This window comes from Glycine max, chromosome 17 (genome assembly GCF_000004515.6).
Source record: "Glycine max cultivar Williams 82 chromosome 17, Glycine_max_v4.0, whole genome shotgun sequence".
Lineage (NCBI taxonomy): Eukaryota > Viridiplantae > Streptophyta > Magnoliopsida > Fabales > Fabaceae > Glycine > Glycine max.
The window spans coordinates 15501088-15519308 of NC_038253.2; the positions used below are offsets into that span (position 1 = coordinate 15501088).

General features: G+C 29.4%; 2 protein-coding genes and 1 pseudogene across 2 annotated transcripts; 2 read left to right on the plus strand and 1 right to left on the minus strand.

Annotated features, from left to right (window-relative positions):
- Positions 1–4889: 4889 nt before the first annotated feature.
- On the plus strand, positions 4890–7994 carry LOC100787683 (protein RER1A). Its single transcript, XM_003549994.5, has 4 exons — positions 4890–5402; positions 7294–7474; positions 7606–7674; positions 7753–7994. The coding sequence occupies exons 1-3, from the start codon at positions 5050–5052 to the stop codon at positions 7663–7665; spliced, it is 594 nt and encodes a 197-aa protein (XP_003550042.1). The 5' UTR covers positions 4890–5049; the 3' UTR covers positions 7666–7674; positions 7753–7994.
- Positions 7995–8549: 555 nt separating this feature from the next.
- Positions 8550–9589, plus strand: LOC121173867 (chloroplast envelope membrane protein-like; annotated as a pseudogene).
- A 355-nt stretch (positions 9590–9944) lies between these two features.
- Positions 9945–12461, minus strand: LOC100787154 (cysteine proteinase COT44). Its single transcript, XM_003549993.5, has 4 exons — positions 11817–12461; positions 10920–11155; positions 10658–10798; positions 9945–10398 (listed from the first exon to the last, which is right to left on the minus strand). The coding sequence occupies exons 1-4, from the start codon at positions 12268–12270 to the stop codon at positions 10129–10131; spliced, it is 1101 nt and encodes a 366-aa protein (XP_003550041.1). The 5' UTR covers positions 12271–12461; the 3' UTR covers positions 9945–10128.
- Between the last annotated feature and the right edge of the window lie 5760 nt (positions 12462–18221).

Below are 18221 nucleotides of genomic sequence, written 5' to 3' on the forward strand. Positions count from 1 at the left end.
AAATCACTTGAGCTTTGTTCTTTATTTTGTTTAGGATGGGAAGCAAAAGAAAAGGACAGGGAGGATTAAGTATATCCCTTTAGGCTTTAGCAAAGAAAAAGGAAAAAAAAAATGGAACGACAAAGTATTTATGGACTTCACTATTTCCTTATATTTTACCTCCTGAAAGAAAGAAAAAAAAAGTGATATGACAAGATATTTATGATTTTTTATTTTATTTTATGAATCTCGTCACTCTTTTACACCTTCTAAAGTCATTCTTGTAAAAAAAAAATGTTGTTTGAAAGTTGCTCTAAAATATATTTATTAACTTGATCATAGCTTTATATTTCTAGTGTCTGGAATTTATGGGCTGTGATTTTAATTCCTATAATTTTAATTGTTTTAATTTTGTCTGCATAATTTTTTAATTGTTAAAATTTAATCCTTCCTTTCAAAATTAATCAAATAAAATTTCTTTGGTTTATACTGAGAATATCTTCTAACCAACAACTCGAAGATTAATTTCTAAGGTGTAAAGTTCATTGAAATGAGTACTATTTTTTTTCAATAAAGTATTTTTTTATAATATGATCATAAATTAAACCTTTGAGAATATACTTAAAACAAATTCAATTATCTACTTATTATGTTCGACTTTTTTTGGTAAATTTCGTCTTGTAAATAACCAAAATATAATAAGAGTTTGATATGACATATATTTTTTAATTTATAATAAAAATAAAATATTTAAATAAAATTGAGAAAAGCAAAATTATGTCTATATTTGATAGATTTTTATTTCTTATTTTTTATTTTAAATATTTTATACATACTAAAATTATAACTAAACATTAATGAACATGTGAATCAAATTGCCTTAAAATTATTTTAACTAATTAATAATTTCAAACAAACTTCAAATATATAACTATATTGAAATTTCAGAAGAAATTTTTTAACTGCAAGCTCAATCACAACTGCGATATGATTCACCTTTACCAAAAAAATTAGCACAAAACTTTATTTACATAACTTTATAAAGTTGAAAGTCCTTTGTGTTTGGTCCAAGACAAGATCAATTTAAAGTAAGAAAAAAAAAGTTAAAACTATAATTTTGATTCTTTATATTTAAATCAATATATTTAATTTCCTTATTTTTTTTATAATATTAAAAAAAGTGAAAAATAAAAAATATCTTAATATGAATTTAACCAATAACCTTTTTTACAATAATAGAATAATAAGGTAATAAAAGATTATGTCATTTGCTTTATTTTGTTTACTTTATAAATAATATATTCTGTGTATCATTACTAGAATGTATTGATTTGTATCATGTACGGCTAAATATTATTACTAAATAATTATTAAAAAATAAGAATATAAATTTTATATTAAAATTTATATCAGTAATTAATTTTAATTATTATCATTCTATTTATTTTAACCAATGGATTATAAATGTTTCAAAATATTGATTATAATTGAGTCGCAACTTAAAAATCATTTGAGTAGACTATAATGACAAAAAAAGAGCAAATTAGAAGAATACACTCTGTAGTTTGTTTTAATTACACATACATCCCTTCCATCTGAAGACATTTCTTTGGTACCCCTGTTGTGACACTGTTAAATCAACCTTAACGTTTAAAGTACAATTACTAAAATGGTCCTCAACAACTTTCAAAATTAACCTTCACATAAGTATGAAACAATGTCCATCTTGCCACAAAATGAAGGCTAGCGATAGGGATGAAAGTTGCATTTATAGCGAGTTTATCTGAAGCACATACTCAAACACATGGTTGGCAGATAAAGTTTTTAATGATGTCGAAAAGGTGTAGTTTATTATGATGTTACCCCATAAAAGTAAACGCGTTAAAAACATAATTTAGGCAACAATGTGTTTTGTTATTTTGGGCCAAGTCTTTGGGTTATGAATGTTTTATCAGCATGTCTTGCGGATTCATATGAAAATGGAGTAGGGGCATTTTCTGGTTAAAATTTTATTTAAAAATCACTTGCATTATATTTTAAACGGAATTAGCATAGAGTAGGGAGAAAAAACAGATGAAGTATATGTGTAATTCGATAAACCTCAGGCTCAGGGGGTGTTATTATAATTTTCTCTTAAAATGATGAATTGAAGACTGAAAGAGCATAAAAATTTGTTGCACCTACATGACATTTAAATATTGGGATAAATATTGTAGAAAAAACCTAATAGATGAGAATTTATCCAATCTAAATGACAATCATTATTTGATTATTGATTTATGCATGTATTTTGTTAAAATGCTTGATTGATTGAATATTATTTGATTGATATTTATTGGTTGTTTATAATATAATTGCATTTATTTTATATTACACAAATCTATTTAATATGTTAGATAACCGACTTAACAAAAGCGATGCCCAATTTAAAACCAATAAGTGATTGTATTAGTCTATGATACGAATAGCTCTGGGCAATAACCTTTTTTAAGTATGTTAATTGACACAAAAGTTATAATTAGTGACTTTTATAAATTTGTGAATAACTTAATTAAATAAATGTCTGTTAAAAAATAATGAAAAAATTAATATTTCTAAAGAATCATAATTAATGGGTAAGGAAAATTATGAAAATTGAAATTGACATTTATTTTATTTGTATGGAAACACAGTTAATAGATTTATAAAGAATTGTCTCTCATGCTAAATTTTACTTTATTTTCATTAAAGAAAATATTGTAGATCAATTATGTATTAATTTTTTTAATAAAACATCAATGTCTTTGATTAGCATTTAATTGCTTGCTGATGATAGAAATTTTTAAAGTTGGAATTAACACTTGACTATTTAAAGTTCAAAATTTATACTTTTCAAAATCTTTAAGATTTTGTTTTTAATTAGATGTGCGAACTTTAATCATTAAGTCTAAACTTGAACGGTAAAAAAAATACTTATAAAATTAACTTTTTAATCTTAACTATTTAAATATGATTTAATTTTATAGCTTATTTGGCATGAATAATTGTTATTATCAGATGTTAAATTTATTAAATATATACAATATAATAATATCTATTTTAAAATACTATAGCAGGTAAACAAATTTGACTTTTATGTTTTTCAAGTACTAAAGAAGTGTGTGTGTGTATATATATATATATATATATATATATATATATATATTATTTAAAAGTTAATCACAATGTAACTAATATTTAAATCAAATTATTGATAGATTTATAATGAAAATGTAAATTAAAAGTTGATATTTAGTTATTATAAAAATTAAATAATAATAATATAATTTTTAGAGAAAAATAAAAATTAATTAAAAACTATTAAAAACACTTCTAAAAAATGAAGTAGAGAAAGATTAAAAAAATTATAATTTCTATAATAGATCTTTCTATAGACCATATTTTCAATTTACTGAAGAGGAATTTATAGAAAACATATATCAATTGTTTTATCATGATAGATGTATCTATAAAATTCATCTATGTTTGACTTTATTATTATTATTTGCTTCACTTCCATTTCATAAAACTCTTGGGTGAAACTCTAAGTTCATCTCATAATTTCGTAATATTTTGAATTATATCTTCCTTAACAATGGTTGCTTTGTTCCAATACAATTCTTAAGTAATGTTCAATTCACTAGTAATTCATCTGAAATTTGCAATAAATAAAAGGTGAATAAAAACAATTTCTTCGGCTACAATAGAATAACATATGATATACGAACAAAATAGATATAATAAATTAATTAAAAAGTCAAAAGGAAAAACTCATATCATTTCACTAATAATTTTTTTTCTAATAAACAACTACTGAAATTTCTCAGCTTATTATTATGTGAAACGATGCCTGCAAAATAGGAGAAATTTAGAAATTAAAAATCATAAAAATACAAAATATAAACACGAGTAAATCATAAAATACTAACCTTCCTCCTCAAATAACTTGCTTTGGATATTCAAGTTATGGCTGGAAAAAAATTGTATCAATTTTTAGAAAAAAAAATGGTGTGTAAATAATGTTCTTCATTAGAAAAGAAAAATAATGCCTTTATTTACTTACAAGGAAGAATCTTTGCTCCATCTTTTGATTTTTCACTATTTTTCTCTTTACTCGAGAAAAGAAAAAAAAATGTATAATGCAGAAGGCCGAAAGAAATTTTTTTTTCACGGTGCTTCTTTTTCTATTAATGAGTGCGGATTGTAAAAAAAAAAAAGAAAAAATGTTAAGTAAATTAAGAAATTGTGTATTAAGTAATATGCTGGAATTGACAATTTACAATTATTATTGTTAAAAATTGAAATTTCATTAAAAAGGAAATGAACACAAAAATCACCATTTCAAAATTACTTCACAGTAATATTTATTACATTTGAAAATTTAAGAAAACGTGCATATTAAATTACTAAATAAGAATTGAAAAATATATTTTTAAAGTGATAATTGATTTAATAAATATATTAAATATTTTATTCTAAAACTTTATAGTTATTAAATATTAAATATTTAATTGCATAATAAATAAACATTTCAATCAAATCAATTTATTTGTAAAATATTACATATAATTTTTTTTTATTTCAAAGCAATTTATTTTATGGAACTTCTGAGAAAGCCTTGTGTGCATTTTCTTTTTAAAGATATTTTCGTATCTATTATTATAAATAGATAAATTATAGATACATGTCAAGAGTTATTAGTTTTTTTTTCTAATTATAAACATTTAAAAATTAAACAAATTTATTTAATATAAGAAAACCAAATGACTGATTCCGAACAAGTAGTAGACAAAAATTGTCAATTCAAAATTATAAAAAAATTAAAATTAAAATTTAGCTTATATATATATATATATATATATATATATGTATATGTATATATAAAAGGATTTAGCGTACAAATATATAAAAAAAATGTTGTATTGGTCATTTTAGTTTGGACTGAGACCAAGAGAAGAGGGTATAGCATAGTTTAATCGCAGCCCCGAGGGGAATAAAACCGACAAATCGTTGAACATCGGAGCCAGAGATTCAGAGCGGGTACCACCGACGATGGATACTGGCGGAGGCGGAGCATCACCTACAGCCGCCATGTCGCGGTGGAAGTTCGCGGCGTGGCGGCAGTACCAGCACCTGCTGGACAAATCGACGCCGCACGTCGGACGCCGGTGGCTGGGGTTCGCGGCGGTGGCGCTTTTGTACTTGCTGCGCGTGTACTTTGTGGAAGGCTTCTACGTCGTTTCGTACGGCTTAGGCATATACATCCTCAACCTTCTGATAGGGTTCCTCTCCCCTCAGGTGGACCCCGAGACCGCGATTCTCAACGCCGACGACCCTATACTCCCCATCGCCGCCTCCGACGAGTTTCGCCCCTTCGTTCGCCGCCTCCCCGAGTTCAAGTTCTGGTATGCTATTTTGCTACCTTCTTATACCTAGTTTTTTTTCTTCTCGGATTTTATTAGAGTTGCTCCAATTCAGAATCCATTTTGATTAATTTATTTTTTATCGGCAAATGTTAATTGTTAATTTTTTGTTAGCATAGGAAATCGAACCCACAATCTTTCCTCTCTTTCCTTCTTCCTTAACCCCTCAACCCACCTTTTATCTCCCAATCGATTTTGATTCGTAATCACCACAGGACCCTAATTCCACGGTACAACGAAGCTTCTTATTGTGCTTTGTTTGGGGTTTTATAGCTTTTTTTTGTGAGGTTACTGTTTTAGTGTTATTTACATGGTTGAGTTCTGCAAGTTTTTTTTTTTTTTTTTTAAGAAAAGAAAAAACAACAGTTGGTAATTGCAATTGAAGCCAAAATGTTGAAATTTGTGGGTTATCTGCACTGCGATTGTGCCCGGATTTGGCTACAATTTTTTGCGGTATTAAGGATTGTGAAGAAATGGCAATTCTGTCTGCAACCGCAGCAATTTTAAAACCTTGGTGTTTTGTATGATAATTGTTGGTGTTCTGCTCTAGCTTCACAGTTCACACATGGCACTGAATGTGCAGAGTAGGGATGTGAGACTGGTGCTAGGTTGGGTGAAGGGCTGATGACCACTTGCAGAAGTTCCGGCACTCAAGTCAGTGTAACAATAGAGTAACGACTAGTTAAGAGGGAGCAGAGCCAGTCACTCACCTCTACTCTAGACCAGTGTTATCAATTGTGAAAAATGATGGAAAGGTAATAATATGATAATATGATATATCATGTAATGGATAGCGTTGTGGGCAAATACTGGAAGTCTCTTGCAAATTGAAATATAGGCATAATATTAACTCAAAAGTTGGTGTTCTGCTCTAGCTTCACAGTTCACACATGGCACTGAATGTGCAGAGTAGGGATGAGAGACTGGTGCTAGGTATTAACTCAAAAGTTCGTTTGGCAAGATATGCCAAAAATTATAAGAGGACACATGCCGCAATGATGACACTCATAGTGGCCACTATAGTGACAGAAGTTGAAATCGCTAATTCAAGAAACTCTACAATGCAATAGCACTATAGCACCACTATAGCGGCTATTTAACAACATTTTATTGCTCCAGACTCAGCCAGTGCCACGTGGAAGTTAAAGCAGATTATCTGGAAGATATGGTTATTATATGGTGGGGTTAAAATTGCAGCCATGGTTCCAGTTTTGTCGTGTTCCTTTATATTACAGGAAATTGTTGATAAATGTGGTTGATGCAGCCACAATTGTAGTCGTGGACAACAAAACCTTGACATTGCAGTCATGGTTGTGGACTGTTCTCTAAAACCTTGTTGTATGTGGAATTGAAAGAATAGACATGTGAAAGTAGCACATGGATTTGATCTGTCAGTTCTTCCCACAAAAAAATTAGATTTTCATTCCCAAAAATAATGAAATTGCTCCAAAATGCTCACGTTACGAATCAGCACCGCATTATGTGTGACAACTATGGGTTTCTTATGTTCATTGCCAGCATTTCTCCCATATTGCTTGCTCTGCTAGTTTGAACTTGAGAGGGTTTGACAATGTTGTATCAACTTAAGAGGATTTGACAATGTTGTATCAACTTAAGAGGATTTGACAATGTTGTATCAACTTAAGAGGATTTGACAATGTTGTATACTTGTATTCACTTTGTTGCATTAAGCTAAAGACATTTTTCAGTATAAGAAGGTGCCATTTTTATGTTTTTTCGATGGGTATTGTGCATTTGTGCTTCTAAGTTGTACAAATTCTTCATTCACTTGTCACTTCATGCTTTTGCCTTCAGGATTTTGTCATGCAGATGTTGCTTCTACTGAAGCTGCTTAAGTTTCCTGTGTGAACAGGTACTCAATCACGAAGGCATTTTGCATTGCATTTGTGATGACTTTCTTTAGTGTGTTTGATGTTCCTGTGTTCTGGCCTATACTCCTCTTCTACTGGGTGGTCCTATTCTCACTTACAATGAGGAGACAGATATCTCATATGATTAAATACAAATATTTACCGTTTTCATCTGGAAAACAGGTAAACTAACATTTTCATTCTGCAAAATTATTGTCATAGGTTGTGTTGTATGGCTTGGTCCATTATTTGGTGTTCTTAACATATCTTTGTTGCTAATGGTAAAGATTTGGTTTTGTTTGTTTTACTTGCAGCGCTATGATGTAAAGAGAGCACCACCAGAAACCACAAGCCTTTCAGTTTCAGAGGACTGAAATTTTCAGGTTAATTGAATTTTATTTGCTTGATTTAGGTCACAAACAAACATGTGGCTTGATATTATTTGCTGTATATTTTGACAGCTGGAGCAATCTGAGGATTTGATGGAAGCTGAAGAAAGTTGCTTTTGAGGTCTTGTGTGGACACCAACGGGATGTCTTGGATGTTTTTAGGCCCTAGTAAAAGATTCAGTTTAGGGAGATATAATTGGAGTTTCTGAGGGTTTTCTTTTACTCCTTTATTTTCTATTTCTTTCTATATAAGTGGGCTAATGGCTCTCGTTCTTGAATTAGTACTAGTAATCAAATAACGAGAATTTTAGATAGATAGCTTGTGTAGAATGAAATCTTTTTCATTTCTTGCAGTGAAGTTATACTGATCTATCTTTTTGTTTTGCTCATGCAAGAGTCATTTTGGATAAATTTTTCAACAAATGATTATAGGAGAATAAAATAAAATAAAACTGAATTAAATTCTCCATGTAAGTTAAAATTAACTTATATATTTCAATTTTTTTTCCAAGTTCCCTTGTTGAACTTTTTTCACAAGTACCTAAAAATTTTCAAGGGTTTTCCTAAGTTAGAAATTGAACACCTATGTTTTCATGGTGGACTTGCCCGTTAAGCATTTCATTTATGGATGTAACTTACAAAGTGTTTGCAAAAATAATTTAAGTTTTACTATAAAACTCAACTTTCAAGCAAAATTTTAATGTGCAAAAGTATTTTTGACGGTAATAAAACATGCGATGAAACCGAATTTACTCTCCAAAAATATGTTTAACACCTAAAAGAACTTTTTTTATTCGTTAACTAAACATTCCTTAACTTTTCCTAATGTAAACTACAAAGCACCAATGAGTATTGAAGGCACCCGGTGATCTGAAATTTTCTTGAATGACATTAAAGAAAAGAGTATTTTAAAAAAATTCATAAGAATCGTTTTTCTTAGATGACATGTTAAATGAATATCCGGAAATACATCTACAAAGTCTGCGTATTGAAATCTATAAAGAAACAATTCAATTAATCAAAACGGACAACGAAGATCGTATGAATACGATTTTGCACTTCTCGACAAATATAATATTTTTTTATTCTAAGCGATTATTCTATTCTTGGTAATCAAGAACTTGTTTTTATTAATTCTTTAGTTTGAGAATTTATATATAATTTAAGTGACATAATAAAATCTTTTTTTATTCTTCTATTAATTGATTTATGTATAGGATTTCATTCAACCCATGGTTGAGAACTAGTGATTAGTTTTGTCTATAAAGATTTTGGATTTGCTCAAAATAATCAAATTATATATGGTGTTGTTTCCACTTTTCCAATCATTTTAGATACAACTTTAAAATATTTGATTTTTGATTATTTAAATCGCGTATCCACAAGGCCATAACCATTGGAGAGTTATTAATGAAAGTTGCCCAAGAAGATACAAGACAAAAATGTCATTCCTGCAATTGACATGATTCTTGAATCTAGTTCCAGTCTTTAATTGTAAATTGTTGGTAACTGTAGGTATGCAATGTGCTGGGTTGAGTCATACTGTAATGACACCATTTTGCATTGTGCTTGGGGTCACTTTCCTTGGTCCCCTTGATCCACCACTGTAGCAAGCAACATGAACTTTGTACAGACTTTTCTCATTCATGATCACATTTTCGAAACAGCTACATATACGTTTAACAGAAAAACACTAATCTTTGTCATTAGCATATGATGAAAAGGTAATTTTGAATCATACTCTTTCATACTTACTGCCACAGATTTTAGTGTTAATTTATCAGCCTAGCAGTATGACATCTTCCATGCATATCAATAGTCTTTGGTTTTGTATGTTAGTGTTATCCCGGAAAGAGAAAATCTGCAGGAAATTTTTCATTGGTAGCAACTGAAATATAAATTCTTCATGTACTAGAGTTTATATAGTGCATCAAGAATCTTTATTGCAGTTAATACAACTGCAATATAAACTATATAGACTGCTGCTAAATTAATAGTAGACCGGTGTTCTTCAATTGAATTTTTACATAGCACAATGATAAGCAATTAGAGAGTAGTACCAGAATATTTTCCAACTTTTAGAATCAACCTTGAACAATGAGGTGCTGATTTAGAGAATTTCTAACACTGCCGAGTTTTTCATATTGAAGAACAGAAGCATAGGGTCTTGGCAAACATTCAATATCCATATCAGAATTCAGAAATATAACTAGCGCATCCATATCATTAAGGATTTCAGATAAAACATTCAAATGGAATAACAATGAGTGAAAACCAGTACAAATTGATAATCAGGTTCAGTTTTTTAACCTGAAGAAATATATGTACAAGAATAGCCCAACAGACATATTCAATAGAAGCATCAAAGATAACAGAAACATTTGCAACTTGAGCACTTGTTCCTCTTCCCAATTCCAAAGATCATAAATAACGATGAAGGTTGTTATATCAAGCACTGCTAACATACACCTCAGTGCTTTCATAAACTGAATTAGCAGAGTTTAAACCATTCTTCACTGGGTAGGAGGCCTCCATTGTAATTCCACACTTGCCCGTGGGGGTTCTCACATTGCGTTGCATCTTGAAATAGCCATCCTCACCCCATCCAGTGCCCCATGAATTCCTCACTAGCCAGTAATCCACACCATTTTCAGAGCCATATCCAACAACAACCACACCATGGTCTAAACTTGTCCCACATTCACCAGTAAATACACCCTGAAAAAATAAAGAACCAGAAATTGTTAGCACACATATGACATCTATACATTGTTGAATGTTGTAGTCTCAAGCTTCTTAACAATTTTTTTTTTCATAGGAATCGAACACAGGTACTGGGAGATTTCCAACAACTGATGCACATTGTTCAATCAATTGAGCTAGACAAGTAGCTTCTCATAAATTTTGGAGTTTGCACTTTGCATAGTGTTTACATTACCACTTAGGAACAATGTAGTAATCACTGTGAGACGCTTACCGATTGATAAAGTTGCAAAGCTCTGCCAGAGGCTTCAATAGCAATGCTTACGGGTTGACGAGCGACAGCTTTCTTCAAGGCATTCTCATCATACGGTGGAACATCCTCGTACCCATCAATGTTCACCGCCTTTGCATTTTTCTGCAGAAGTATTAACCACTCAAATCATTAGAAACAAATCAAATGTTAAGTTTAATAACATACTAGTGTCAGGCAAGGTTGATTTTTTTTTCTTTCTTGTTTCAAAGATTGGTATAGTGACCTTAGTTGGATCACAGATGCCATCAAAGCCACGGTATGGGTAATCTTTGTCTGTGTCAATGCCACCATTTTGAATGATGAATTCGAATGCATAGTCCATAAGGCCACCATTGCATCCTTGATTGTAGGCTCTGTCACAGTCCACAAGTTCTTGTTCAGATAAGGACACAAACTTCCCTGTCACTATCTTGTTTATTGCTTCCACTGTGGCCACCGTTGAGAACGCCCAACAACTTCCTGCATCAAGTAAAAAAAAAAAATTTAAATCAAGAACAACTCAACATCAGAATTCAAAAAGTAATACTTAAAATGCTTTTGAATTTTCAGAAAAAAAAACTCAACACCACTTAAATAATACGGCAGTGAGTATTTTTTTTAGATCACATGTATTCTTCACTAAAGGCAATTAAATTGAAATAACTCCATAGGTTGATCTATATGTGTTTGGTAGTATGTCAATCAACTTATAAACACATAAAAATCTATTTGTCCACATTTAATTCAATATTTTTCTTTGATCGTAGTTTTTTTTTTGGGTTAAAAATAATACATTTAATCATACTCACTTTTTTAAATTTAAGATATTGCTACTTCACAATCTATGCAATCAAGTTAATTATTTATATTGTTAACAAAAATCTCAAAACAGTTTAAAATATCTAAACAAACATTTAAAAAGAAAAAGGGGTATCTTTTATCAAAGTTAGAGAAAGCTGTTATAGTTGAATTATAAAACAAAGCCTTATCTGATAAGTAACCTTAGCTAGCAAAAAAGCTGTTACACTTGAATTTAAAACAAGTCCCTAACTGATTACTAAATCTAAAATCCTTAGATAACAAACATTATCTTTAGTTCTTTACCATAAGAAAAGGCAAAATGATAGGAAAAAAAACTCACCACAACTTCCCTGATCTTTGATGGGAGCAACTGCACCCTTCACCCTCCAATCCACGTGCACCGGCAACTGGTCACCGGCACTGTACGCGTAGCGGTGACCGGTGCTCTTGGTTTTCATGAGCCTGCGTTTGGCATCACTCTTGGTGCCAAAATACATGACACGGTATTCCTCATTTGTCATGTCAGCAAACTTGTTCAACCCAAGTTTGTAAGTGTTGTTCTGGTTGTTGTTGTGCTCTTGTATGAACCCCAAGTTGTCTTTGAAAACTTGGAACCTCTTGTCCTTCTCTCCCAACCCATTGTACACCTTTTGGTGCTTCACCAACCACTCCTCGTACATGGTCATGACCTCATTGTCAGTGTAGTTGGTGATGGTGGAGGTGTCAATAGCACATGACAAAGTGAAAGAAAGAAAGAGCAAGGTGGATATCATCAAGGTCATTATTGAAGCCATGGTTGATGTTTGGAAGAGGAGAGAATAAAGGGTGAACAAGTTTTGAATTGAAACTAAGGTTGGAGGGTTTGAAAGGTTGTTGTTGGTGGTGGTGGTGGGAAGAATGGGGAGTGTAAGGTTATATAGAGGGAGAAAAAGTGTTTAATATTTGAAGGGGGGTTGATGAAACTTAGGCAAGTGGTAAATGAATATGAATAGTTTGAATTGAATACATTGGTGATGGAAATTGGAAATGTAACGCAATTAAAGAGAATTGCCACACCACGTGGCCTCTGATCAGTTGATATGCTGAATAATTGAAATCTAGGATTATGGAAATCAGTATCTATTCATTTCATTATATTGGCGTATTAATTAATTCGTGAATATACAAAGGCAGTTACTATTTGATACTAGCAGTTTACTATTCTTCCATTTTTTTTTTACTATTCTTACAAAAATTAAAAATAATAATAATATAACTACATGTATTATCATGTTATTGCATTTGTTGTGCTTGATTGCTTTCAATAAAATAATTTAATTATTTGAAAGTACTACCACTATACAATACTCCTTTTAGTATTTCTACGAGAAAAAATAACAAAATATATTAATAAAATAATGATATTTTAATATCAATTAAACAGTTTAACTTAATGTTATCTCTTTTAATATATTATTTTTTAACATATTTAATTCTATCTTGAATTTAAATATATTTTAAAGGAAAATCATCAATAATTAAATTTTAAATTTATGATAAATAATTTATGTTGTGATATGTTTTTATTTTTAATTATTGATAATTTTATTTTTAAAACATTTAAATTTAAGTTAGAACTAGTTATGTTGAAAATGATAGATTGAAAAAGATAAGAAATTAAGTTAAATCATTCAATATATATATATATATATATATATATCCCAAACTTATCACCCACGTAACTACCATTACCATCATGATCATTTTTGTTATATAATCGTTATTGTCTCGTCACCAAAAATAAAATATCTTATTTAATTTATTTCATCATAAGATATCATAAACTTATCACTTACATAACAATCATCAATGTCATGATTGTTATGTCATACATTAATTACTTTAATTATTAAAATTAACATGATCTTTTAATATATATATATACTAGCTTGTTTGATATTATTGTTGAAAGCTACGTGATTAATATTATGAAGTAGCCTAATAAAAAAACAAAAAAAAAGATAGATTATACTAAAATTATTTTATACTATCGGTATATTATTACCATTAAACTTATAAAATATATATTATAAAAGTCACAAAAATATATTCTTCTTATTGCCAGTAAAGAATTTATCATTTTTCTATTATTTATGTTTTTCTGTTGCAATTTACACATTATGATGATGTACTAATAGTATGGTAGTGACTATTGGTTACTAACAAGTTGATAGTCCGTGATATTGGTTTGATGTCAAACAAAGTCTTCATATCAAGTTTTATTTATGAAAAAATATAATTAAAAGAGGAAATTTCCCTAAAAAAACAATAAATTAAATTGTTTGGAGGGAAATTCGTAATCCACAAAGTAGGTATCTATACTAATAAATATGTTAACGAAAAAAAAAATAGTATGGCTGTCACTAACAGATTTCTTCGAGAAGAAGAATACCGTTTACTTTGTGGTTAATCCATCTCCGAGCTTCTCGGCGGCTTTTTTGTTGGACGATCGATGAGTACTTTGTGTTTTGTTAAATTTTTTTAGAATATATATTATAATTATTAAAATGTTTTTATTTCTAAAATATATTAATGATTAATTTTTTTATTATCTCTTAACAAATGTGAAATAATTTTTTGGTCTTATATTTCCGAGAATAATTAACTAGCCGTGAAATAAACTTTCCAAAACTAAATTTGAAAAAATTAAATATATTTTATCTTTTCAAATTATTAAATATATTTGTTTTTTATTTAATGCTTACTTTCTATAAAATATTAGGAGAATTTGTTAGAGAATATAATAAAAAAGATATAATATTACTCATAATGAAATAATGCTTCATGAATATTGGTATGTGTGATAGGCTAATAGCATGGCCTTGCAATGAAGGGAACGAATCCCTACCTTTCCTTTCATCTTCCAAACCTTAACGAAAAGCCTTTTTACCTTTTACTTTCGGTTTGGGAGACTAAGTGCTCTTTAGTTGCTTATGGCTAGACCAGTAGTATGTTTTGATAACACCAGCAATCAATTCTATTTCTTAAAAGTAAAAGATATTATTATTGTTTTATCTTTACCATAAAAATAATTAATTATTTTTCATTATGAATATAATCCAAACATACATGGGAAGATAAAGATTGCTGGTTAGCTATATATATATATATATATATATATATATATATATATATAATTGGTTAGCTTATGGTCAAGTGAATTAAGCTCTGATAAGAGCAGATAAGATAAGTCGTGTGACTTGGAGATACAAAATTGAAGAAGCGATTAAGAAGAAAAAAAAAGCTAAAAAGAAAAACCACAAATTCAATCCCTCTAATTGATAAAAATTAATAAATTAAAAATTAAAATTGGCCGAAAAAGAAGTTGTGTGTGACTTGAAAAAAGCTTGTGATTCCTGCGCAATGGGCACATATCCACAACTTGCAAAGGGGTCGGTGGTGGAGTCTGATTGATTGGCATCTGACACAGCCGCAACTGATCACAAGGGTGGAATGGATCAGAATCAGATCATATAACTGTCCAACTTTCTAGCACTTGGGAACTCATGATTCATGGGCATGGCTCCCCTGACTTTGGAAATAAGAAATTCACCCTTATCATCATAAGAATTAAATAATAGTAATATCTTATTTGGAACTATATCATACCATTTAAATATTTGCAAGGTGTCACAAATTGTATGTAGATAGATAGTGATAATTTTTTTGAAACATTATTGGTCCATATAGCTCTTCAGCTGCATCTCATTCACAGAACTGGCCAAGTTAGTTCTATATATGGTTTTCTGGATGGATCTGGTTGGAATGTATGTATTTTTTAAGAATATTTTCTGATTTATTTTGTCATTTTATTCAATTCTTTAAAAGATGTAAATCTCTTGATTTTGTAATCCATCAAATCTCAGAAGCATCATAAATACGTCTTTAGATGAAATTTTAAGCGATTCTAGACTCTTTAATATATTGTGCGTTTGGATAATAAATGTGAATTGATTTTAGTATATATAATTATGATGGCATTATGGAAAAGCTGAAACAATTATTTGTTGCTTCACTCCTATCTTAATTTTTTAATCAATTATGCTACACTAGTTAATGAACGGTAAGAATCTTGATCATTTAAACTGTTTCTTTTCTTTAATATTAAAGTAAAATATATTTATATTTTAAATACCTACCTTCTCATTATAATTGTATCGCATGCAGTTTAATTTATAACTACAAGAATCCTAAACACCGAATTAGGAATGGTTTCATCCCAACCTTTAAAATATGTCTCTTATTTTTGTTTATCTTTTAAGATAATGTAACTTTATTTTAGAAAAATTAATTTTACAAATTATTATGATAAAATAGCTTTTTTTATACAAAACTATCCTTATTAAAAATTTAGAACATAATTATAAACTTACTTAGTGTGTGTTTGTAAAGTTTGTTTTGAACCAACATGATTTTACAAATTGATTTTAAATAAACATTGTTGGACAAGTGACCTTAATAACTTAAGGGGGTGAATTAAGTTTCTAAAATTTTCACTAATAAATTTTTAACCCCCTTTTAAATGATAGACTCAAAATGTAGAAGAAAAAAACAACAATCAAAATAATGTTCTTTAAATATGACAAAATTGATTGCAATAACATAAATACGATAAGGGAAGAGAAAAATGCAAACTCGATTTATACTAGTTCGACCACTTTCCGTGCTTACGTCCAGTCCTCAAGCAATCCACTTGGGATTTTTCACTATCTCTGTAAATCCTTTATAGACTTTGAACACACATTGAGATCACCCTCGTGTTCAAAGATTCTCCAAGAGACAACCCGTCTCTTGATTACAATTCTCACAATCCAAGAGACAACCCGTCTCTTGATTACAACTGACTTTCTGAAATGAACAAAAAGATTTCTCTCCTTTAGAGTGAATGATACAAATTGAAGTTCGTAGAGGAATTTCTCTCTTTTAGAGATGATAATACAATTTGAAGTTCCTAGATGAATTCTCAATAGATTTGCAACTGTTTGTCCAAGAATTGTTGAGAGAGCATTTCACAATTAAGTTCTCTTAGAATATCTCTCTCTTGCTTTTCGAAGTTAGACACATATAATGCCTTTTCAAAATGGTTTGAAGAGATGTGTCTTTTTAAATTTTTTTTTATGAAATTCTTCACTGGTAATCGATTACAAGTTTCTGGTAATCGATTACACAGTTATATTTTGAAGGGTCATGTGTTTTTAAAGTGTTTTCTGAAGTGCCGTTGCAGGTAATCAATTACAAACATCTGGTAATCGGTTACATGATTCAAAATTCAAATTCAAAAACCTTTTTAAACCCTTTGCTTCAAAATTATCTTCTAGTAGTCGATTACACTGCCTGATAATCGATTACTAAAGCCTTGGATGTTGGAAACAATGTGTTTTGAGGCAAAAGCTTGATCAACCAATGAGATTATTTGAGGTCTTATCTTTTTCTTGATTTTGTTTGCTTTGACCTTGAATTATTCTTGAAGAAATGCTTAACCTCTGAATGTTTGTTGAAACAATCTTGTATTAATCTTAAAACAATGCTTAACCTTTGAATGTTTGTTGAAACAACCTTGTTGTTTGATTCTACTTTGGCATCATCAAAACCCTATATTCAATCTTCTCCTCCTTTTCCTCTTAACTCAAGTTTAAGGTGATGAAGAAGCTATTTTTAATTGCTTAAAAGAGACTTGAGTCCAAAATTCAAAATCATGTTTCCACACACATCCAAACATCTTGATCAATGCAAAAATCATGTTTGAATAATTCAAGACTCGAGATGTGATACCAAGAAATGAGGGTATTATTAAAAAATAATTATTACTTTCTTATTTTTTAAAATAATAAATATATTCAAACTAAAACACCTTGAAGAGGCATGCTACGTATAATATGAAACCCAGGGATTAATTCAATGAATCCATGAATACTCAATTCTTCAAATGGCATGAAAATGCAAAATTGTGGTCAGGCCAACATAAGATGACATTTCAGGGGTATGCTGCCAATGCTAAACAAACTAGTCCCGAGGAAGATAGATTCTAGATTGGTTTGAATCTTCATGTCATGTGCTATGGTGTTAGAATATTGCCCGATCTATGTTATAAAAAAAATAAGTATAATTTATGACAGTTTTATTTATCGGATGATGATTTTATAAAATATGCATGGACTTATAATGGTTTTTTTATCATTAGAAATCATGATTTATAAATCACACTTTAGTTGATGATATTATTGTGGAATGAAATATTTGATTTAATAATATAAATATTCTTAATGAGAAAAACTCTTTTCATTTATAGTGTTAGAACTCTTTTTTTTTAATAACTTGTGTGAAAAGGAGCAAACACCATTTATTCACAAGGAAACAAACATGTTTAAAGTGATTTAGAAAAAAGCTCATAAAAAAGTGTTTTAGAATAACTAATCAACAAATTTACTATAACATTTTTTTATGCTGCTCTAAATGATAATTATGTTTCGAAATATTTTTTAAAATTGTTTCATGTATTTACACAATTATTATTCTATAAAGTTTAAGACATGGACTTAAAATGATTGCAAGACAAGGATAAGTTAAAAATGAATTGGAATTAAAAAGGATAATAATTGTTATTATATTAAACAAATAAGAATTTGTTAAAAATAAATCAATGTCATTATATTGAATATAGAGTCATCAATCGGGCAGTGATTTCCAATTTTATGAAATGAGGTAT

What these genes read in the sequence shown, in the direction of transcription:
- LOC100787154 (XM_003549993.5), bottom strand. Translation starts at nt 12,270, where the DNA reads ATGGCTTCAATAATGACCTTGATGATATCCACCTTGCTCTTTCTTTCT. An exon ending in GCATCTGTGATCCAACTAAG is followed by an intron (nt 10,799 to 10,919) that starts GTCACTATACCA and finishes ATACTTCTGCAG; the next exon opens with AAAAATGCAAAGGCGGTGAA. An exon ending in CTTTGCAACTTTATCAATCG is followed by an intron (nt 10,399 to 10,657) that starts GTAAGCGTCTCA and finishes TTATTTTTTCAG; the next exon opens with GGTGTATTTACTGGTGAATG.
- LOC100787683 (XM_003549994.5), top strand. Translation starts at nt 5,050, where the DNA reads ATGGATACTGGCGGAGGCGGAGCATCACCTACAGCCGCCATGTCGCGG. An exon ending in CTCCCCGAGTTCAAGTTCTG is followed by an intron (nt 5,403 to 7,293) that starts GTATGCTATTTT and finishes CTGTGTGAACAG; the next exon opens with GTACTCAATCACGAAGGCAT. An exon ending in CGTTTTCATCTGGAAAACAG is followed by an intron (nt 7,475 to 7,605) that starts GTAAACTAACAT and finishes TTTTACTTGCAG; the next exon opens with CGCTATGATGTAAAGAGAGC.